This window comes from Schistocerca nitens, chromosome 1 (genome assembly GCF_023898315.1).
Source record: "Schistocerca nitens isolate TAMUIC-IGC-003100 chromosome 1, iqSchNite1.1, whole genome shotgun sequence".
In the NCBI taxonomy this organism is placed as follows: Eukaryota; Metazoa; Arthropoda; class Insecta; order Orthoptera; family Acrididae; genus Schistocerca; species Schistocerca nitens.
Genome location: NC_064614.1, coordinates 186,158,391 through 186,183,249, shown reverse-complemented (window position 1 = coordinate 186,183,249; position 24,859 = coordinate 186,158,391). Strand labels below are relative to the sequence as shown.

The window sequence follows — 24,859 nt, the reverse complement described above, 5'->3', positions numbered from 1 at the left end:
GTGCAACTGTCGGCTACATCATTTACAGTACTGTGTGTGAATGGACTGACAAATGCCAATGAGCTTTTGAAGACATAAGATAGAGTTGCATGATGCTAGAATGGTGTACCATTCTCATATGAATATGGAATCCACACCCATTATTGATACTTTAGGTATTGGCTTGGGATGTTGTCTATTCCAAATTTACGAAATTAATGGAAAGCTGACCTTTTGTACTATAGGAGCTCGGTATTCACTGACTGAATTAGAAGCATCTGCAATTGAACAGGGATTCCTCAGCTTCCATTACTATCTGTGTGGACATAATACTGTTGTTGTGGTCTTCAGTCCTGAGACTGGTTTGATGCAGCTCTCCATGCTACTCTATCCTGTGCAAGCTTCTTCATCTCCCAGTACCTACTGCAACCTACATCCTTCTGAATCTGCTTAGTGTATTGATCTCTTGGTCTCCCTCTACGATTTTTACCCTCCACGCTGCCCTCCAATGCTACATTTGTGATCCCTTGATGCCTCAAAACATGTCCTACCAACCGATCCCTTCTTCTAGTCAAGTTGTGCCACAAACTTCTCTTGTTAACATCGAGTATAGATTTAAGTGTCAGGAAGTCGTTTCTGAAAGTATTTGTATGGAGTGTAGCCATGTATGGAAGTGAAACATGGACGATAACCAGTTTGGACAAGAAGAGAATAGAAGCTTTCGAAATGTGGTGCTACAGAAGAATGTGGACATAATACTAAGGTGTTTATATACCATAATGCTTTAAGTTTTCTTTTGAGTTGTGAGCTGGTCCACCCACGGCTCAGTAGATAACTCTTTTCCTTCAAAGGTATGACTTTAGAGTAGTTTACATCAAGACAGAAGAAAATGTAACTGTGGACACATTATCATGGTTAATTGAAGGTATGAATGGCATGCCTGTAAATTCTGAACCTAACCTGGACGTCAGGATTTTACTGATAAAGGGTAAGTGTTACTGGCGACATTTCTTGGATACGTGTCAGCACATGGCTGAGTTTCAAGAACAGGATCTGCACTGGCAAGAAGTATGAGAGAAATTAAGGTGTGAGAACAAACTGCGTCAACATTACATTATCAACCATGAAATTCTGTTCTACTGTCAGTGTGTCAAAAGTGATCATTGGATGGTATGCACTCTGCATGAATCAGAGGAAAAATTAGTTTGACATACTTATTACAGCTGGGGGCATTTAGGTGTGGCTAAATGTGCAAAAAAGTTGGCTATATACTAAAAGCAAATACAAAACATTTTGAGAATGTGAATTATCTGCCAGAAAAGTAAACAACTCAGTAAACGCAGAAGATGTGAGCTGCATCCCATTAAACATAAATAAATAAATAAATCAGAAACTGTATTAGTTAACACATGTTGACCTGTAACCAGGGCAAGAGGAGGTATGAAGTATGTACATGCGATCTTTGATATTTTCACTAAGTATGTGAAGCCGATGTGCTGAAGAATGCCATCACCATATCAGTTATTAGGAACATGTATAATTATTTAATCATTGCAAGCAAATCTGACATTATTCTGTTGAGACTGGGCACAATTCACCAGTGAGGTAAGGAACACTTTTCTGAAATATAATGATATTTGGCAAATACTCATTTCAAAATTTCATCTAGAAGCAAATTCTGCTAATTGTGTTTCAAGAGAATTGAACCGAGCATGCTCAAAACACAAGAGCCTAAGGATAGGCTATCTACACATTTTTGAAGAAATTATGGATTAGTTGGAACAAATGTTGAGTGGTTACATGCCAAAAGAGCTTACATTGGGGCAAACATGCACAATAGATGATCAGGAGCCCTACCGAAGTGAAAGAAAAGTATCATGCAAGGGTAAAATTAGATAAGCATTAATTAAACTCAGTTTCAAGGATGAACAACGAAAAAAGTTTTATGGGAAGCACATCACACAATTTTTAAGTTGGAGACACAGTCTAAATACGTAATCATCTGACATTATCTTTGCTGAATTGAAAACCAGAGAAATAGAGAGTATATGCAGACAGACCCATATGCTACTGTGAGAATTCTAAGCCCAAATGCATATATACTGGGCTACCTGAACTCAGGAAAGGTGAAAGGACTGTATTGCTACCAAGATCTTAGAAGTTTTACACATAGTCCTATTCCAATGGAAATGCTCTGTGATATTTATGAGATATAATAACCTACTGTCATGGGAGCTGCACAACGATGTAGAGATCAGAAAGTTCAAGTATGTTTATTGTAGTAGTTATAAAACTGGTAATGTAAAATTGCCCGGAAACAAATTTTCAAATGTGTATTTTATGCGAGTGGTTAAATGCTTAGAAAAGACTGAAATATAGTATTCTGAACAAGCATTAATTTTCGATTACGTGGAATGACTTTGCTGAAAGCAAGTGTAAATGATAAACAATAAGTGACACGGTGTATACTGAAGATACGCACTGTTAAATTTTGAGGTAATAAAGGAACACGACTGTCCATTCGATTCATGAATATTGAATTACACTGATCCCAGAGCAATAAAGGTGATTTGCTAACTGATCTGATTTTTTCCCAGCATATAGTAGCAGGATCAGGGAAGACTAATTTCTGAGACTCGATACTCAGTCATCTGTAAATACCAACCCCCTTTCTGTTGACAAACAAGCAGCACAGAAGAACTAGTGCAACAGAAAGAAAACCTTTGTCTCATCTGTGCTGGCAGCATTGTAAAGTCTTCAGGCAGCAAAACTATTTAATTATACAGTGGTCCAAAGACATGAAACAAACATCCTTTAGCTGCAATATTAACAATATATGTTAAGCAATTTCTCACTTAGCTTGACTGATAAACAAATAAAACTTTTTACAAATCGCTCACTCTCTTGCAGTCTTGTTTTGTTGACAGACAGACAAATTTTTGCATAGTAGCACAAAGCGAATTATTATTGAGAAGAAGCAGCATTAGCAATTCAAATAAATCAGGTGATTGCATCATTACTGAATTACCCATACTATGAATAACAGACTAGTTGAAATTCTGTAGCCCTAAAGTACTAACACCAACAAAGAGAAGAGCCTAACAGGACGTTCCCTGCTATGAAGAGTCAGACAATGAGATAAGAGGTGAAACTTGAATCATCTTTCAGATGTCTTTTAGCCATCATACAGAATAGCTATCACTGAGCTCCCAACAACAGTAAGCAAGTTCAAACGGATGTAGGCTGCAGTACTTATGCAGAGACAAAGTGGCTTGCACATGATATACTAGTGTGAAGAGCTGCATCAAATCAGTCCTGGGACTGAAGACAACAACAACAACAACAACAACAACAACAGGCAATTAAAAATGAGAGTTTTGTAATGCTATTTGATAAAATGTGGAATTGTTACAAACAGCAAAACTGTGCAATAAACTTACTTGATAGAGCTGTGGAGTCTGTCACCTGGAAATGACACTTTCTTTGCCTGCCCATCTCCTCCAGATATAAGCGTCAGGTACTCAGCAACTGCAGACCTCGCTGATGCATCTAACTTACGTGCTGCTCCATCACATACCCAACAATGTACACCTCTTCGTCCAGAGAAAACCCATAAAAGGTGCTTAAAACCAAAGTCATCTGAAATGAGGTACTTCATAGTTAAAGCCATTATAAATGTATTAATTTCTGATATGCAAATTTTTGGAAACGGAATAATACCTCTAAGGGCAGCATCTAACACCTTGCAAGCAACACTCATAAATCGCCAGCATTTAATGCAGACATCTGCACCACTGCAGCATGATCGCACTTCATCATAATCCGTCATATCAATATCAAACACAAGTTCTTTTTCCAGTGGTTGAAAAAGTGAAACTGAGCGATGATCTTTAGGCCTGGAAAAGAATGTAGCACGCATTGAAATGACGAGCACATATAAAAAATATATTTTTTGTAATATTAAAGTTGTTACTTACAATATGACAGATATTATGGATAAAACACCTGAAAATGAGGAAAATTACAAACAGAAGACAAATGAGGAAAATAGGTTGTTTTATTTAGCCTGACCAGATTAGTCCTTCCAGCCCTCTCTCTTACTTTGAACTAGGAACTAAACAGCAAAAATTATTACAAAATGTTCTCAATTTTGATGTGTGAATAAATATTAATACAAATAATAATGCCAGACAAGAGGAATAAAATAATAATAATTTGATCATCACTTTTCAAACAATGTTTAATATCATCAGAAACAGAAGGATAATGACAGGGAAGGAGATTAAAATGATAGTGGTAGTACCTGTTGAGAAAGAGCAGACTTTCAGAAGAGGTCAAGTAAGGAGGGCTGGGTTGACTAGAATGAGATGGAGACACTTATGTGGAAGAGATAGCTATTGTGTTAGAGGGTATACCATTAACTATTGTATGAAGTTGGAAAGGTGTGTAACTTCTCTTGAAATTTTAAGGAAGGTAATTCCAAAGTCAGGTTCCTGATAACAGAAAACCACTTTTAGAAGACAGCTGTATTGCATAGCGATACGGAGATGATTCTGCTGTCCAGATAGTAATATTAGTGTTGAAGATAAATATGAGGAATTACAATGATTGAAAAGTTTGTACAGGAGAGGGCATAATGGTCTCTATGCTTATATTCATGTAGCCATGTTATTATATTCATATAGACATGTTAACTGTTTGTAGACAGGAGTCACACACACACGCATTGCCAGTTCCATCAGGTGTGAGTTATCATACAAATGTCCAAAGCAACTAAGCATATGATGAACATTTTAAAAACAAACATGCACTTGAAATGTTAATGTATGCAGAACAGAAAGACATAGCTAGGTTAAGAGTTACAGTCAATGTACAACAAGAAGAGGCAAGTAAAACAATGAGCATAGGTCCAAAACTCAATGAAGAAACAGAAAGTGACACGGTGAGTTCATACCATATCACTAAGGAAGAGGCAGAATTTAAAAACGTGTCCCAGACTATATTAATGCAGAACCTGGTAAATAGGGTGGAACACCGATGAAATTGCAAACCGTTACCTGTCATAAACACATGATGAAAGCAGAGAAGAACAGCAAAGAGTGGATGCTAACAAAAGTTGTATTCATGTTCCAGAACCTAAGCAATTTCATGTAAATCACTCATGCGTTGTTTCTGTATTCATCAAGCAAGAGATAAGTGAGAAGCCCTGAAACTATAATGGAAGCACACACTGCATTAATAGATTGTAATGCTCCCTACTCCGGTCAAGAGCTCCCCCCCCCCCCCCCCCCTCCACACACACACACACAAAAAAAAGAAATTAAAAAAAATAGCAATGTCCATGCCATCACAGCAGATTGTCAATTATGTTAGCATATTCACAGGAGTAATTATATGCGTAATGGTAATGACAATGCATAGGTAATTATAAAATGCCAAGTGGAAAGGGTGCCACCTAAGGTATTCTTCCCTAAACAACCTGCACTACAACCTACATTTTGAAAAAGGGAAAAAAGGTGTATCAAGATTTTTCAAGTTCATATAAAATTGTAAACAATACATATGGAGTACATGGAATTGTTATATTTATAGATCAATAGCTCAAACTCTTGTACGGTAAAAGTATGTACCTATGCTGTAACACCAATTTTACTATCTACATCTACATCCATACTCCGCAAGCCACCTGACGGTGTGTGTTGGAGGGTACCTTGAGTACCTCTATCGGTTCTCCCTTCTATTCCAGTCTCATATTGTTCGTGGAAAGAAAGATTGTCGGTATGCCTCTGTGTGGGCTCTAATCTCTCTGATTTTATCCTCATGGTCTCTTTGCAAGATATACGGAGGAGGGAGCAATATACTGCTTGACTCCTCGGTGAAGGTATGTTCTTGAAACTTCAACAAAAGCCCTTACCGAGCTACTGAGCGTCTCTCTTGCAGAGTCTTCCACTGGAGTTTATCTATCATCTCCATAACGTTTTCGCGATTACTAAATGATCCTGTAACAAAGTGCGCTGCTCTCCGTTGGATCTTCTCTATCTCTTCTGTCAACCCTATCTGGTACGGATCCCACACTGGTGACCAGTATTCAAGCAGTGGGTGAACAAGTGTACTGTAACCTACTTCCTTTGTTTCAGAACTGCATTTCCTTAGGATTCTTCCAATGAATCTCAGTCTGGCATCTGCTTTACCCACGATTAATTTTATATGGTCATTCCATTTTAAATCACTCCTAATGCCTACTCCCAGATAATTTATGGAATCAACTGCTTTCAGTTGCTGAGCTGCTATTTTGTAACTAAATGATAAAGGATCTTTCTTTCTATGTATTCGCAGCACATTACACTCGTCTACATTAAGATTCAATTGCCATTCCCTGCACCATGCGTCAATTCATTGCAGATCCTCCTGAATTTAAGTACAATTTTCCATTGTTACAACCTCTTGATATACTACAGCATCATCTGCAAAAAGCCTCAGTGAACTTCCGATGTTATCTACAAGGTCATTTATATATATTATGGATAGCAACGGTCCTATGACACTCCCCTGCGGCACACCTGAAATCACTCTTACTTCGGAAGACTTCTCTCCATTGAGAATAACATGCTGTGTTCTGTTATCTAAGAACTCTTCAATCCAATCACACAATTGGTCTGATAGTCCATATGCTCTTACTTTGTCCATTAAATGACTGTGGGGTACCGTATAAAATGCCTTGCGGAAGTCAAGAAAAACGGCATCTACCTGGGAACCCATGTCTATGGCCCTCTGAGTCTCATGGATGAATAGCGCGAGCTGGGTTTCACACGATCATCTTTTTCGAAACCCATGCTGATTCCTACAGAGTAGACTTCTAGTCTCCAGAGAAGTCATTATATTCGAACATAATTTGTGTTCCAAAATTCTACAACTGATCAATGTTTGAGATATAGGTCTATAGTTCTGCATATCTGTTTGATGTCCCTTCTTGAAAACGGGGATGACCTGTGCCCTTTTCCAATCTTTTAGAATGCTACGCTCTTCTAGAGACATACGGTACACCGCTGCACGAAGGGGGCAAGTTCCTTTGCGTACTCTGTGTAAAATCGAACTGGTATCCCATCAGGTCCAGCGGCCTTTCCTCTTTTGAGCGATTTTAACTGTTTTTCTATCCCTCTATCATCTATTTCGATGTTTACCATTTTGTCATCTGTGCAACAACCTAGCGAAGGAACTACAGTGCAGTCTTCCTCTGTGAAACAGCTTTGGAAAAAGACATTTAGTATTTCGGCCTTTAGTCTGTCATCCTCTGTTTCAGTACTATTTTGGTCAGAGAGTATCTGGACATTTTCATGGATTAGTTTTATGATGAATTGAAATGACTGTTCACACATAAATAATAATTCTATGTCCACATGCAGTGTAGCCTGCCTGTAGTCAATCATAAAGGTGACTGATACTGTCTTGGGATAGATCATTCAACACATCTGATCTATTCACATAACTCTGTAAGAGTTGTGGGTGGAAGAGTTGCAGAAGTCGCTTGCCCATGATTCGTTTGATTGGAAACAAGTCTGGTGATAGTGCTGTTAGGGAAGCAGTTGCATGTCTAGCAGAGCATACTGACTTTGACATGCAGCGTGTGAGCGAGCATTAACCTGTTGGAACAACTGAACTGGTTGCACTACATTCTGCATGTACTGAGCACAGGTCATCCGCATGAACGACAACTACTTGCACATAGGCAGAATCTGCTTTTATTGCTGAAGACAATGGCATGCCATTCAATTCTCCCGGTGATTCTCAAAGACACCAATTGAACCATGCACATCAATACTGGGGCATAAGTGGAAGACAGTGTAGAAGTGTGTGTGCTCAGCCTCACTGCTAGCAACTGTTTTATAACAGCTTGTATTGCCACTTATGGGTACATAAATGCTCTTATCTGTGCTGTACAAACTGTGTGATCTGCCACTTTACAATACGACAATCTTGGCAAGCATTTGTGCTGCATGGATGTCCATGTTTTACGGGGTGAGAAGATTCATGTGTCCACTATTGCCAGCAGTGTGGCACAACTGATGTGGTACTTTTAACTTAAGTGGAATTTTTTGAAACGATCAAAGGCCACAATTTGACGCCTCTCAAACTCATGAAGTTGGTAGTAAGAAACAAAAGTGTCTCTCCATGACATGATTCCTTCCTTCTTGCTTCACACTTCTGCATTCCACTGAGCCTTTTGTCTAAGGGTATTCCCCATGGATTAGTTTTATGATTAATTGCAATGAATGTTCACACATAAATATTAGTTCAATGTCCACATGACTATATGCTGCCCCTTTGTAAGTTAGTACACTTGCCTCCCTCCCTCTATCCCTCTCTTAATACAGAATTCTATTAGTAATTGCTATGCACCAGCTTTTACGCATTACAAAAATAGAAATTATTCTGTTTGTTTTCACACTGAACTTTTTTGCCATCTATCTAACATTTTATATCATTGGGAAAGTGGTCAAAAATTATGGTGGCAACATGTGCACCCCTTTTTATGGCAAGGAAAACCTTAATATGGGGTAATGAATATTAACTATGAACATAATTCCAGAATCAATTTTTCACTCTGCAGCAGAGCGTGCATCGATCTGACACTTTTTGACAGATTAAAACTGGTGTGCTACGCTGAGACTCAAACTCGAGACCTTTGCTTTTCGGATGCAAGTGTTCCACTGACTGAGCTATCCAAGTGCTCCTTTCTTCTACATGGTACAGAACCACAAAAATATGTTAATTTGCTGATGTGTCTCTGCCCACAAAGCTCAATAATTCAAACTGCATATGTGGCTAAAATAAGTTGTTATAGGAGCTCCAAAATGTGCTTTTTAGCTTCAGTTACGTTCAATATGTACACCTAAAAATTTTGAAGCTTCCACCCTAGTTATTATCCCCCCCCACCCTTGTGTTACACTTGCCATTGGTGTAGTATCTCTAGATGTGCAAAACTGAATATGTTGTCTTTTTGAAATTGAGAGTCAGACCATTCATAGTAAAGCACTCAATAATTCCTTTAGAAATATTATTTACTTTTTCTTCTGTTGCAGTATGTATGCTTGGATTCTACATCTACATGGCTACTCTGCAAATCACACTTGCCGACCCTGGCAGAGGCTCAAAATGGTTCAAATGGCTCTGAGCACTATGGGACTCAACTGCTGAGGTCATTAGTCCCTGGCAGAGGATTCATCAAACTACCTTCACAATAATTCCCCATTATTCCACTCTTGAACAGTGCACAGAAAAAACACCTATATCTTTCTGTGCAAGCTCTCATTTCCCTTACTTTATTATGATGATCATTTCTCCCTATGTATGCCAGTGTCAATGAAATATGTTGTCATTCAGAGGAGAAAGTTGGTGACTGGAATTTCATGAGAATATAGCACTGCAACAAGAAACGCCTTTGTTTTAATGATGTTCAGCACAATATTAGTATCACCTGCAAATAGAACTAATTCTGTTTGTTGTAAATTAGATGGAAGGTTGTTTATGTATCTGAGAAATAACAGTTGACCTGTGTCTTGTGGAACACCATAAGTAATTTGTCCCCGGTTAGAAGAATTTCACCTGCTTACATTGATTGAATTATTAAATACAATTTCTGCATTCTTTTGGTTAGATATGGGACTATCCAACAGTTGACTACGCCTGCAATTCAATAAAACTTTATTTAATCTAGGAGAATATTGTACAATATGGCTAGATAAAACATCAACTCACCAACCAGCAGCAGGAGAAAACACACGTAAATGATATGGAAATGTGCAACCTTTCAACCCAGTTGCTACTTCTTCTGGTAGAAGAGTTGAATGGAAGGGAAGAGGTTGGAGGAAAACAACTAGCGAGGCTTAGGAAATGGAAGAGCTACGGAAAAGTCACCCTGAACTCTGTGTCACTGGAGACTTATTACACAGGATGAGAAGGAAAGCCTGATTGTTAATGCATGCACCAGACAAGATTTGAAAACCTGAGAACTTACAAGTAGAAAATAGGGTTAATAAGCAAGACAGAGACTACTGACAGAGCATTGTGCAAGAGTAAATAAGAGCCAAAAGCTAAGAACATTATACAGAGTAGATAGGTGAGGATCCAGTGAAATATAACAAGTCAGAAAATAAAAGACATAGAAAACTGAAAGGGAGAAAAGAAAAAGAACAGCCACTGGAAAAAAAAAAACACAATCATAAATTTAGGGCAGACAGGTGGTGAGAACAAAGCATATGTTGTAATTCCAGTTCCCAATGGTGCAGTTCTGAGAAATATGTCATAAGGAAGAATACAGATGACAAGTATGGTGAACCAGGTACAGAGGTCATAATAGTCATGTTGTTGAGTATGCTCTGAGTGGTATATTGTGTGCTCCGAATATACACCCTTTGTCTATGCCCATTCACCGTAACTGGTAACAACATGTGTCATACCACAAATGGCTCTCCCTTTGATAGTATATGTTTTGCCCACTACGGAGCTGGTAATGGTGGTCATAGGAGGTTGCATCAGGCAAGTCTTAGGACTGAGTGACAAGAGGTGTACATGTAAGTCATTCTTTGTAGGGATCAACTGCACCAGGACTGGATGTGATGGCCAAGGAAATCTGCTTCTGAACTAGGTTGGTGGGATAATTATGTACAGTGAAGGCTGAGGTGAGAATGATGGTGTACTGGTGTAAAGAGTTTACATCTGAACAAATGTCTGCCTTGCACGCCATTGCCAATGCAACTGCAAACACAAGGAACATTTGACATGAAGAGGATGGAAACTGTCAAAATGTGGGTACTGTTGTTTGTAGTTTTAATGTGAACAGAAGCATGTAGCTGACCCTTGGTGAGGACGAGCCCAAAGAAAGTGGCACACGATTCGAAATAGGACCATGCAAAATTTCATTGGGAGAATTTATTTGGTGATTCCAAATATTTTAATAGGTCAGTTTCACAATGAGTCCATATGGCAATGATGTCATCTATGCATTTAAACCAAATCATGAGCTGCAGGTTTATGGAAAATAGGAAAGTTACCTCCAAGTGACCCATGAAAAGGTTAGAGTAGGAAAGAGTCATCCTGGTTCCCTGTTTGTATCTCTGCCCATCAAAGGTAAAGTAACTGTTCGTAAGTACAAAGCTGATCAAGGTGAGAAAGAAGGATGCTGTAGGTTTGGAGTCAGGTGGGTGTTGGTTGAGGTAATGCCCAGCAACAGAGAGACTATGAACTTGGGGATTGCTGGTTTAGAGGGATTTGGCATCAATGATGACAATGAACATATGTGGTGGGAAGTTGGTATTTTTTATATAGAAAGCGAGTGTTTGTACTACAGATTGCAGGAGCTGATACATTCAGTGGGTGCTTTGAAGCTGGTAACTATGGGACAGGCAGGGTGACTGGGTTTATGGATCTTAAGAAGGTAAAGGGTGGGAGTTAGTAGTCTGCATGGGGCAAGAAGTTCTATGGATTGAGGCATTAGTCCTTGCTAGGAGCCTGAGATTTTAAGGGGGGCCTGTAAGTCAGTTTGCACCACAGAGATGTGATGGTGATCCCTGATTATGTATGTATGCAGAAGTGTCAGAACACTGGTGTAGACCCTTGCTTACATTCTCCCTTCAATCAGGTACCACAGTCTAGTCACTTACTGCAGTTTGTAGTTGGTTTGGTGGATGATACCATTGGAAAACTCGAGGGGGCAGATAACTGCAGGATTTTATAGAAGGAGAGAAATCAGTTGGTCGGAAAGTGGCAGATACGGTATATGGATCAGATATTAGCTGGGTAAATGCAAGAGATTGCTGTATTTGAAACTGTAAAAGAGGCTGGTGAAGAGAGGATCACATCCAGAAATAGGAGACTTTCATAGTGAGGCCTTTGGAAGTATCTCCCAGCACCAAGCAGATTTCAAGTAAGAGAATGTAATAACTTAGTTCAGATAGTACAAAATCACGTTTTCAAAAGAACCTAATACAATATGTGATAGGATTCATGAAGGATTAGAATATCAGAGATGGTGGGATTGGCGAAAAAGAAGCACAAGTAATTATTACATCAACCTTGTTCAAAAGATTTCCCAAGCTATAAAATCCAAACCGGGTACTGGTGATCCCTCCAAAAAACAACATAGAAGTGCAGTTCTTGTCACTCAGTATTATCCTAGCTTCTGACCTGGGATAGTTTAGGTAATGCTCTGCAATAGATAGATTATGTATCATCCCATTTACATGGGGCTCCCAAAACCATATTTCGTAAACCGATTTCCCAATACCGCTTCTGGGTGGTAAACACTTAAAAATCAATTATGGAAATCCACTTGTAGTTGCCGGTTTTCCAAGTTCACAATCGATTTTTGCTTCCATGTAAATGCAGTTTGTTTTGAAATGTGCTTAGGCTGTGAGGTTTCATGTTGTTTTCAAAAATTTTTGGCCAATATTAATGGAGTGGCTTTTTATACAGTGAAGGATAAGTAGAAATATTTGACTGAAGCTGTTTACACCTCATCTAACTGAAGAGAAATAGTGATTGTGCTGATTAAATCATAAACTGTAACAGCTGTTTTCCAGGCACCATATTTAACTGGGATAGCAAATACGCTTCAGAGCTTAACATGTAAATATGACAGTGAAAAATGGTTTCCAAAATTCATTTTTTGTCTCATGGAAGATGTGTCGCATGTAAATGCAGTCTATGTCGCGAATGTTAGTACAGAGGGAGGTGGCATCAATGGTGACATGCGAGGTGCCACCATGATCTGCAAAATGAGACACACCAGTGGATATGACAAGTTTCTCAGAACTCCACAGGTGGGAACTAGTGTTACATGTTATTGGTTCTCACTCACCTCCACCCCATCCCCACTCTAAATTTGTGTGGTCTCAGCATTTCTTTTCAGTAACTACTAACTATTCTTTTACTGTGCTTCTTTTTCACCAGTTCCTCACTCGCCAATATTCCAAATCCTCTTCTTATGCCATGATGAATCCTAGCATATATTATATTCCACCCTTTTGAAAACATGTCTTTGCACTATTTAAACTAAGGTTCCACATTCTGTTTCTTGAAATCTGCTTGTCCCTATTTCTGGAAGTAATCCCACTCTTTACCAGCTATTTTAAAAAGATAACTTCCTAGTATCGTGCCCCAAAATGACGTCCATTCTGTCTGACCTCTTGCCGACTGCACTGTGAGTAGCTTTCTGCCCCCCCTCTCCTCCCTCCTCCCCAATCTTCATTTTATTCTGGTCAGCCCAATACTCCTTTTGTGACAATTTCCCTACCCTATGGTTCTTTCCACTGTGATCATGATAGCTGTAACACTTGCCTGATGCAGCCTCCTACCACCACTTTGTAACTGCCAAACAGAGAGCCACCTGTGAAATGACATTCCATGTACCTGCTGTTATGTAAACACTGTTTGGCCTTCCACATTGGCATGACTACCACTAAATCGTCAGTTAGGATGAATGGGCCTAGACAGAGTGTGTACACAGCGAACACACAATATCCTGACTGTGGTGCCTGTTTCAACACGTGTGTTATCCAGATTCTCCCTCCTCACAACTGCACAGGTGGGAAATGGCATTACATGTGCTTGGTTTTCAACTCCCATTTGTCCTAAAGATACGTTAATTTCTGAACTCTCAGCATTTTCTTTTGCTAACTATTCTTTTTCTTTGATCCCTCAGTTTTCTATCCCTTATTTTCTGACCTACCTACATTTCACCAACCCCCTTGCCTGTCTGTCATGTATAATTCAATTAGCTTTCCACTCTTATTGACTCCTGCACAATGTTTTTTTAGTACTTTGTGCCTGGCTTATTACCCAATCTTCAGTCTTCAAGTTCTCAGGTTTTCGAATCTTATCTGGTGCAAGCACTAACAATCAGTCTTTCCTTCTCATTCCATCCAGTAAGTCTTCCATGAGCCAGGTTCAGGGCAACTTTTCTGTAACTTTCCCCATTTCCTAAGCCTCCCCAGTCCTCTTCCTCAAAACCTCTTCCTTTCTGTTCAGCTTTTCTGCCAAAGAAAGAACAAGTGGTTCTTAAAGCTTGCACTTTTCCACATCTTTTACATGTGTTTTCTTCTGTCGCCTGCTTGGTGAGTAGATTTTTTAATCCATCCATACTATATTTTCAAACACTGATTATTTTTGCAGCTGTATAGAAGAACATCATGATTCATACAGTCAAATGCCTTTAGGTCACAGAAAAGACCAATAGGTGCTATTTTGTTATTTAATGCTTGCAAAATTTGTTGGGCATGTAAATTGAATTCTCATTTGAGCAACTCTTCTCAGATCCAAGCTATAACTTATTGACAACATTATTGTCACTCAGGTGGGATATTATTCCAAAAAACATCATCTCAAAAATTTTGAAAAATATTGGTAGTGAAACAGATCAGTAGTAACTGACATCTCGCCATTCACCTTTCTTATAGAGGAGTTCTACAATAGCATATTTCAATCTTCCTGGAATAATGCAATGGGTTCATAATGTTTCAGAAAAGACTGTGTTTATTATATGGGAACAAGTCTTTAGTACTCTGTTGGAAACACCATCAAATCCAGATGATCTTTTATTTTTGATAGAAGACATAATATTTTTAATTTCAGAAGGAGATGCGGGTGAGACATCAGTAAGACTGAATATTGTGCAAGCTGGTTTTTCAACATACTGCTTTCATTGTTGAACTGGTTATCTCTATATTTTTTGTCACAATTAAGGAATGATAATTAAAGGATCATAATTAAACATACCTGATCATTTATAGCCTTTCCATTGAAATCAATAATGATATTATCCTGTTCTGTGGGCTGTTGTCCTGTCTCTCTTTTCACTTTATCCCGTATGGACTTAAAAGTCTGTAGTTGGAATTACTGATTACTGACATAATGTACAATTTCTCTTATTTTTTAATCACTTTTGTCAGTAATCCAGAGTGATTTTTATGGTGTGCAACTAGTGCAGGAATTTTACTTGTTCTTGCCAGCGGATAAATGTCAGTTTTTCCGTCACAATACTTTAACCTCACTAGTGACCCATGATTTATATATAGATGATGTGACTTACCAAACGAAAGTGCTGGCAGGTCGACAGACACACAAACAACCACAAACATACACACAAACATACACACAAAATTCAAGCTTTCGCAACAAACTGTTGCCTCATCAGGAAAGAGGGAAGGAGAGGGAAAGACGAAAGGATGTGGGTTTTAAGGGAGAGGGTAAGGAGTCATTCCAATCCCGGGAGCGGAAAGACTTACCTTAGGGGGGAAAAAAGGACGGGTATACACTCGCGCGCGCACACACACACACACATCCATCCACACATGTACAGACACAAGCAGACATATTCAAAGACACAGAGTTTGGGCAGAGATGTCAGTCGGGGCGGAAGTGCAGAGGCAAAGATGTTGTTGAATGACAGGTGAGGTATGAGTGGCGGCAAATTGAAATTAGCGGGGATTGAGGCCTGGTGGGTAACGGGAAGAGAGGATATATTGAAGAGCAAGTTCCCATCACCGGAGTTCGGATAGGTTGGTGTTAGTGGGAAGTACACAGATAACCCGGACGGTGTAACACTGTGCCAAGATGTGCTGGCCGTGCACCAAGGCATGTTTAGCCACAGGGTGATCATCATTACCAACAAACACTGTCTACCTGTGTCCATTCATGCGAATGGACAGTTTGTTGCTGGTCATTCCCACATAGAATGCATCACAGTGTAGGCAGGTCAGTTGGTAAATCACGTGGGTGCTTTCACACGTGGCTCTGCCTTTGATCGTGTACACCTTCCGGGTTACAGGACTGGAGTAGGTGGTGGTGGGAGGGTGCATGGGACAGGTTTTACACCAGGGGCGGTTACAAGGGTAGGAGCCAGAGGGTAGGGAAGGTGGTTTGGGGATTTCATAGAGATGAACTAGCAGGTTACGAAGGTTAGGGGACGGCGGAAAGACACTCTTGGTGGAGTGGGTGGATTTCATGAAGGATGGATCTCATTTCAGGGCAGGATTTGAGGAAGTCTTATCCCTGCAGGAGAGCCACATTCAGAGTCTGGTCCAGTCCCGGAAAGTATCCTGTCACAAGTGGGACACTTTTGTGGTTCTTCTGTGGGAGGTTCTGGGTTTGAGGGGATGAGGAAGTGGCTCTGGTTCTTTGCTTCTGTACCAGGTCGGGAGGGTAGTTGCGGCATGCGAAAGCTGTTGTCAGGTTGTTGGTGTAATGGTTCAGGGATTCCGGACTGGAGGAGATTCGTTTGCCACGAAGACCTAGGCTGTAGGGAAGAGACCGTTTGATGTGGAATGGGTGGCAGCTGTCATAATGGAGGTACTGTTGCTTGTTGGTGGGTTTGATGTGGACGGACGTGTGAAGCTGGCCATTGGACAGATGGAGGTCAACGTCAAGGAAAGTGGCGTGGGATTTGGAGTAGGACCAGGTGAATCTGATGGAATCAAAGGAGTTGAGGTTGGAGAGGAAATTCTGGAGTTCTTCTTCACTGTGAGTCCAGATCATGAAGATGTCATCAATAACTCTGTACCAAACTTTGGGTTGGCAGGCCTGGGTAACCAAGAAGGCTTCCTCTAAGTGACCCATGAATAGGTTGGCATACGAAGGGGCCATCCTGGTACCCATGGCTGTTCACTTTAATTGTTGGTATGTCTGGCCTTCAAAAGTGAAGAAGTTGTGGGTCAGGATGAAGCTGGCTAAGGTAATGAGGAAAGAGGTTTTAGGTAGGGTGGCAGATGATCAGCGTGAAAGGAAGTCCTCCATCGCAGTGAGGCCCTGGACGTGTGGAATATTTGTGTACAAGGAAGTGGCATCAATGGTTACAAGGATGGTTTCCGGGGGTCAACAGATTGGATAAGGATTCCAACACCTTCAACCCATTACATGCAGTCTCCCATCCTTCATCAAAGACACCAACCACTTTCTCGAACGCCTGGAATCCTTACCCAATCTGTTACACCCGGAAACCATCCTTGTAACCATTGACGCCACATCCTTATACACAAATATTCCGCACGTCCAGGGCCTCGCTGCGATGGAGCACTTTCTTTCACACTGATCACCTGCCACCCTACCTAAAACCTCTTTCCTCATTACCTTAGCCAGCTTCATCCTGACCCACAACTTCTTCACTTTTGAAGGCCAGACATAGCAACAATTAAAGGGAACAGCCATGGGTACCAGGATGGCCCCTTCGTACGCCAACCTATTCATGGGTCGCTTAGAGGAAGCCTTCTTGGTTACCCAAGCCTGCCAACCCAAAGTTTGGTACAGATTTATTGATGACATCTTCATGATCTGGACTCACAGTGAAGAAGAACTCCAGAATTTCCTCTCCAACCTCAACTCCTTTGGTTCCATCAGATTCACCTGGTCCTACTCCAAATCCCACGCCACTTTCCTTGACGTTGACCTCCATCTGTCCAATGGCCAGCTTCAAACGTCCGTCCACATCAAACCCACCAACAAGCAACAGTACCTCCATTATGACAGCTGCCACCCATTCCACATCAAACGGTCCCTTCCCTACAGCCTAGGTCTTCGTGGCAAATGAATCTGCTCTAGTCCGGAATCCCTGAATCATTACACCAACAACCTGACAACAGCTTGCGCATGCCGCAACTACCCTTCCGACCTGGTACAGAAGCAAATAACCAGAGCCACTTCCTCATCCCCTCAAACCCAGAACCTCCCACAGAAGAACCACAAAAGTGTCCCACTTGTGACAGGATACTTTCCAGGACTGGACCAGACTCTGAATGTGGCTCTCCAGCAGGGATACGACTTCCTCAAATCCTGCCCTGAAATGAGATCCATCCTTCATGAAATCCTCCCCACTCCACCAAGAGTGTCTTTCCGCCGTCCACCTAACCTTCGTAACCTGCTAGTTCATCCCTATGAAATCCCCAAACCACCTTCCCTACCCTTGTAACCGCCCCCGGTGTAAAACCTGTCCCATGCACCCTCCCACCACCGCCTACTCCAGTCCTGTAACCCGGAAGGTGTACACGATCAAAGGCAGAGCCACGTGTGAAAGCACCCACGTGATTTACCAACTGACCTGCCTACACTGTGACGCATTCTATGTGGGAATGACCAGCAACAAACTGTCCATTCGCATGAATGGACACAGGCAGACAGTGTTTGTTGGTAATGATGATCACCCTGTGGCTAAACATGCCTTGGTGCACGGCCAGCACATATTGGCACAGTGTTACACCGTCCGGGTTATCTGTGTACTTCCCACTAACACCAACCTATCCGAACTCTGGAGACGGGAACTTGCTCTTCAATATATCCTCTCTTCCCGTTACCCACCAGGCCTCAATCCCCGCTAATTTCAATTTGCCACCACTCATACCTCACTTGTCATTCAACAACATCTTTGCCTCTGCACTTCCACCTCGACTGACATCTCTGCCCAAACTCTTTGCCTTTACAAATGTCTGCTTGTGTCTGTGTATGTGCGGATGGATATGTGTGTGTGTGTGTGTGTGTGTGTGTGTGTGTGTGTGTGTGTGTGCGCGCGAGTGTATACCCGTCCTTTTTTCCCCCTTAGGTAAGTCTTTCCGCTCCCGGGATTGGAATGACTCCTTACCCTCTCCCTTAAAACACACATCCTTTCGTCTTTCCCTCTCCTTCCCTCTTTCCTGATGAAGCAACCGTTGGTTGCGAAAGCTAGAATTTTGTGTGTATGTTTGTGTTTCTATCGACCTGCCAGCACTTTCGTTCGGTAAGTCACATCATCTTTGTTTTTAGATATATTTTTCCCACGTGGAATGTTTCCCTCTATATATGTCAGTAGATAAAAATAACAGACTGACACACTTACCTGAAATTATACACTGCACCTAAATCTATCTTAAATGGATTCTTCTTTTGCATTTCGCATTCTAATTCCTCTTGATTTGAGAAAGACAAAAAACGTATATACACATCATCTGCCAGTGTGAAAGAAAATTCTCTGTTTTGAAAGTAATTAGGTGTCACTGTAACAAAACAATATGATACTATTAGAAACTTTTAAAGATGAATCACTGAAGCATAATGGAGTAAAAATATGACAAGTCTTTGCATCAAGTTTAACACCTTCAAACCAGCATCAACAAAGGTTAGAATTTAAAATGGCTATATCACTCATGATCACATTAAAACTTTAAGATTAAAGATTTACAAACAAGTCGCTTGTTCTTGCTACTTTGTAATTTGCTTTCCAAATGTTTATACTCTAGTCCAGGGCCGATTTAAGACCCAAGCGATGCAAGCTACCACTTGGGGTGCCACAACTGTAAGATTTCTATACAGGATGTGTCACTATTAGCAACTGCCACATGGGGCACTACGTTGAACCAACCCTGCTCTTGTCTAGTCCATTGTGGGATGCTTGTGGTCTGGGGAACTAGTAAAGATTTGATCATTGTTGACACCTTGATGTCTTTTAACTTAATGGAAGCTTAATAAAAACATACTGTTTTGTAGTAGTATACACAATTTTGGGAAAGAAGTTTGTGTGGTTGTTGTTACACTTGGGAAAGAAGTTTGTGTGGTTGTTGTTACACAGTTTGTGTGGTTGTTGTTACACAATGTATGACCAAGGTCACAAACATGAACAATACTTACCCGAAAGATAATAGGGGTGAAAGAATTTTTCATTGTCCAAGTTCGTATCACTGTCAATGATATGGGTCACACCTATAACCTGACAATAACATCTTACAGTGCTAGTGTGTCATGTGTGACTGATGATGGTCCAGCCATTGGACAGTGGCATGTAAGTAATTTATTTTTAATTTGTCTTTTTGTGCAGTTTTTGCAACAAAAATATGTTACCATATTTAGACTAATGGCAAATGGAGGTGGTGTATCTGCTGCAGAAGACAAGAAACTGAAATCCACCAAGGTAGAAATTGAAACTGCAGGTGAGATTGATTGGGCAAGACTCGGTATCAGGAATAGGCATAAAATGATAATTGGATACTTTTATCGCCCACAAGACTCATTTCCTGATGTAACTGAAAACTTTAGATGAAACCTCAGTTTGCTTGTACGTAAGTTCCCCGATCATACTGTAATTGAAGGTGGAGACTTCAATCACCCAACTATCACTTGGAAAAATCACAGTATTGTTAGTGGTGGGTGTGAAGAGAAATCCTGTGAAATATTACTAAATGCCTTCTCTGAAAATTACCTAGAACAGATAGTTTAGAGCCCCACTCATGGTGTAAGTATATTGGATCCAATGGCAACAAATAGACCTGACCTCTAAGGATGTCCAGACAAACTGGTATCAGTGACCACGACATGGCAACAATGTTTACCACAGTATAACAGATAACAGAAACAAATAGAAAGATATATATGTTCTGTAAACTAGATAAAAAAAATCAATATTGTCATATCTCAATGAGGAATTTGAAACCTGCAGCGCACGGCAGGAGAATGTAGAGGAACTACGGCTCAATTTTCTGAGTGATGGCAGTTTGTCGTCTATTACTTCCAACCATTCGGGCTCCCACTTATGCATGATTCTTCTGTCAGATAATGAGGTGACAGTGTGAAAAGGTGCAGCACATTGATGTACAACAGCATCCCAACGTGCTTCTTTGGATGCTTTGTCATTTTCCTGTATCTCAATTTGTCCAGGTATCTGGCAAAAGACCAAGGGATTATCATGGATGCAATGGATTGACTGGTCAATGGTTACATTTGGTGGACTGCTTGTAGTGCACTGAGCTATTCAGAACAAACAAGAAACATAGTAGTGTGATGCCTTTGAATCCGCTCCAGGGCCATCATAATGCCATAGAACTCTACATCTTAATTTATAAATTGTTCCAGAAGGCGCACTTGGAAAATCCTACCAAGGGAAACAGCTGGACAAGAGAGGCCATTCCCTTGCTGGGATCCACTCATATCAACAATTATTAAACTGTGGTATGTACTTAAAAGAAAACAGAGTTGTACAAACATAATCTGCACTACAAATTTTCTTGCACTGTATTACAATAAAAATCACTTTGAGCCTCCAAAGATGCCATGGCCGAAATTTGTTCCGTACCTGACTGTGTATCCAGAGATCTGTTACGTCCAGATCCCTGAGACAGTCATTAGCACATATCCTGAATGGCTTGTTTGCATGGATCCGAAAAGTCTGTCGATATCTGAATGCCCTTATGATAGACATTGTCTAGCATCTTGAGGTAGGAAATACGGGCTGATCCATAAAACATGCAGCTGTAATCTAACCATAATCTGATGAATGCCCTATAAAGCTGCAGGAAGTGGGGCCTGTCAGCTCCCCATGACTTTCCGATAAGGCATTTCAAAGCATGCAATGATTTCATGCCGTTTTGTTCGCAGGTCTTTCAAGTGTGGGAGCCGGGTTCATTTTGAGTCAAATTATAGGCCCAAAAGGCACACATTGTCCTTAAATTTCAAAATTGTGTGCTCCTTCATGAGCTCTGGTAGGTGAAAACTGCAAGCATGGTTAAAGTTAACACAAACAGTTTTCTCAAGTGAGAAACTAAAACCAGTTTTATTGGCCAAGTTAACAACCTCCTTATGATCAGCTGAAGTTGCCTTGTCATTGTTTTCATAAGATTGGAGGAAGACTAGAGATCTCAAAGTCACCCACGAACAAAGAACTTTTAACTGGGCTTCTGAATGCAGAAGAGATGCCAGTGATAGCAAATGCAAACACTGTGGCACTGAGTACACTGCCTTGGGGGTGCGGGGGAGGGGCATTCTCCACATTCTCCTGAGGAAAACAGTCACACAAGGAATCACCAATGCGACAGTGAAAGTGCCTGTCCTTGAGGAATGACTGAATAAGAATTGGTAGACTCCACAAATGATCTTGTATGTACACGTGGTATCAAATATTTTTTTGTTCTCTCTTCTTCTTCTTCTTCTTTTAAAAAAATGAACCAACCAACTAAATGGTAGCTCTTGTATTTGCCACCTCCAGTAGAATTAAGTTGTAAAGGTGGAATGGTAGTGCTGGAACTGCATTGAGAGTGACACAGGTGACCCCAGGATTTGGGGAGCCAGATGAGGCTGCAAATAGCCATATGCTCGTGAGTCTTACCCACACAGCTGGTAAGGGCTACTCTGGTAGTTATTAGAGCTGACACAATCCTTGTCTGAGTTACATATGAGAATTAATATTAATTCCTTCCAAGCGACAGGGTACTGTCCGTTTGAAACAAGATAGGTGCTTGTCTTCAGCTCCAGGGCACTGAAGACAGAGCATGGCATAATGAATCCGATGTGGTCTTGGAGCAGTGTCTTTGCCTGCATACAGAACTGATTCCAATTCCCACATGGAGAATGTAAAATTGTAGACCAGCTCAATAACAGAAGAAGTGGAACCTCCTTGTCTCCACAGTCCTCAGGAACATCTGTTCATTTTTTGCTTTCATTTCTGGTGATTGTTCTCCACAGCTAGAATGTTATCGTACTGTTCCTTCAGTCAGAATCCCAATGTCAGAGGAAGAGGTATTATCATCTGTTGCACAAAGCATTACAGTCAGGTTCCTCACAACAGAGGGTGTAAAATCATCGAAGTTTTGAAAAGACTTGCAGCACAGTTTGTGGCACTCAGGTGTACGCATAGCACAAACAGTTTTTATGAGGATGAGAAATAGTTGAGAATGCAGCTCACTGACCCAAGGACAAGCATGACCGGTGAGAATATTTGCTTTGTTAACCAGTTTATTGAAGAGGGCAGTCAAATAACAGTTGCTGAAATTGCTACTGAGGTTAGTATAAGCTACAAAGGTGCTCAGGCGATCATTACTGACAACCCTGGATTTCAGAAAGTGTCCACAAGATGGTGCCACATGTTCTCATTGCAGAGCACAAAAAATTAAGGAATGGTTCTGGACACACTAAAACATCCTCCCTACAGTCCAGGCTCATCACCCTGCAGTTTTCATTTGTTTGGACCACTAAAGAAAGCAGCTGGAGGACACAGATTTGATAGTGATGGTACTGTTGTAGAGTTCGTGTGGAATTGGCTGCTGTCACAGCAAAATGAAATCAAGAAACTGCCTATCTGCTAGGAGAAATGTTTTTCCCATTCATGAGACTACATAGAAAAATAAGCTCAAGTGCATAAATTTTTCTGAAGCTTAAATAAAACTACAAAAAAAAAAAATCCAGTTTATATTTGATTCACCATAGTAAAACTATGGATTAATTTGGTATGACCAATGTAGAGGTCATTTTCGATGGATGGTGGATTTTTGCCTACTGTACTCAGATGACACTATTGCTCCATTGTGAAAGGGAAACATCTTCTGGCAAAACATGGCAGATGGAGTCTTTTGAGTCACATTCTAATGTTGTATCATCTGATTATGTATCAAATCAACACCTAAGGTCCTATTGTGTGACCAGTTAAGAGACTGAAGCAGTTCCCAGTTAGTGGAAGGATCATTATATAACTCACCATAATGGGGAAGGGGGGGGGGGGGCAGCTAAAGGATATGGGGATGTTTCCAACTTGTCTTTTATGCATACAAAAGGCAGGCTGGTGAAAAGAGGACTCTGATACTGTCCCAAAGTGGGTCATCAGGTGTTCAGAGAGAACCAACGCGTTGGTAGGGGAGACCTGGTACAGTTTTTGATCTTTGGCAGCCCAGTGGCCTACAGAGCTTGGCCCACACCTGTGATGATGAAGCATACATTCCCAAGGAAGAGACAAAACACTTCCATCATTACTTCTTACTGTATTTAGTTACATAGTGAGGCTTTGCCTGGAGAAGCTTAACTGTGATGAGGATAGGACGTGAAGAATGTTACTTGAGATGCTGCTGGGCCCTTCATCATTTCTGAGGAGCTATTACAATGTCTTTGGTCCACCATGGTACCAAATCATAGTGGGGTGACCTGTAAAAATGGAATAGCATTTCCAGCACTGTGGCTGATCACCTCAGAGACATCTCCCACAATTTTGTTGAAGCTATCAGACGGGGAGTAGACAAAGGTATACAATTGCCAGATGTCTTCTTCAGGGAGCCCAATGTGGCAACTGGTCTGTCTGGTGGTGACAAGAAAGTGACCGTATCACTGCAAAGAAGTCACTATCGCAAAGATCATCATGCAGTGGTGACTGTAATGAAGACACAAGATTGGGGGAAGATAACATAATATTTGCAGTATCCTGGTGCAGTATCCGTGCATTATACGGCTGTACTGCACCACATGCATAGACTGAGACTGGAAAGAAGCTGGTCAGTCAAAAGGACCTTACCAGATGAAATGTTACTTCAGCACAGGGATTTGTGCACACTAAAATTCCCAAGTTGGAAAAAGGGAGGGAGGGAGGGAGAAGAGCTGTTGAATTAATGTGACCATCTCAAGGGAAGTAAGTGCCCCATCTGGAACAAAATAAGTGAAGCAAATGGTGATCAATGTGGTAGTCTGTTCTTGCATCACTCTTGCTTCCAATGTGGTACAGAGAGGTATCCACCCACTGCTGATTTCTATGCAAACCAATGTATAGACCCCTCCCATGGCCAGTACGATTCCAAAAAAATGCATGACAATGACAAAAGTTGGATGGTTGTTTTGTAGAGTAAAGAGACTAAACTGCATGTTCATCAGTCCCTTATTCCTTAGTCACACAGGTCTCAGATTAAAACCATACCTTAAAAGAATCCTATCACTTAAAATCAGGGGAAGGAACAAAATGTGTAAAACTGTGTAATCACACTGAACAAGAAAACGAAAGTAGCAAGCCAAAATGGAAAACATTAACTAAAAATAAAAAAGCGGTGTAAGATATTAAAACAATACAGCAGACGGGCTGGGCCGGCTAGTTGTAAAAATAAAAAAGGATGAGCCAGTCTCT

General features: G+C 40.8%; 1 protein-coding gene across 2 annotated transcripts in view; it reads right to left on the bottom strand.

Annotated features, from left to right (window-relative positions):
• Window positions 1-24,859, bottom strand: part of LOC126244951 (DNA primase small subunit) — a 127,290-nt gene that overhangs the window by 53,989 nt on the left and 48,442 nt on the right. For both annotated transcript variants that reach the window (XM_049948279.1, XM_049948278.1), the window contains exons 2-4: window positions 18,836-18,992; window positions 3,700-3,875; window positions 3,420-3,618 (exon numbers count right to left, since the gene is read on the bottom strand). In XM_049948279.1, the coding sequence (XP_049804236.1) occupies window positions 3,420-3,618; window positions 3,700-3,875; window positions 18,836-18,992 (532 nt within the window). The remainder of the gene's footprint in view (window positions 1-3,419; window positions 3,619-3,699; window positions 3,876-18,835; window positions 18,993-24,859) is intronic.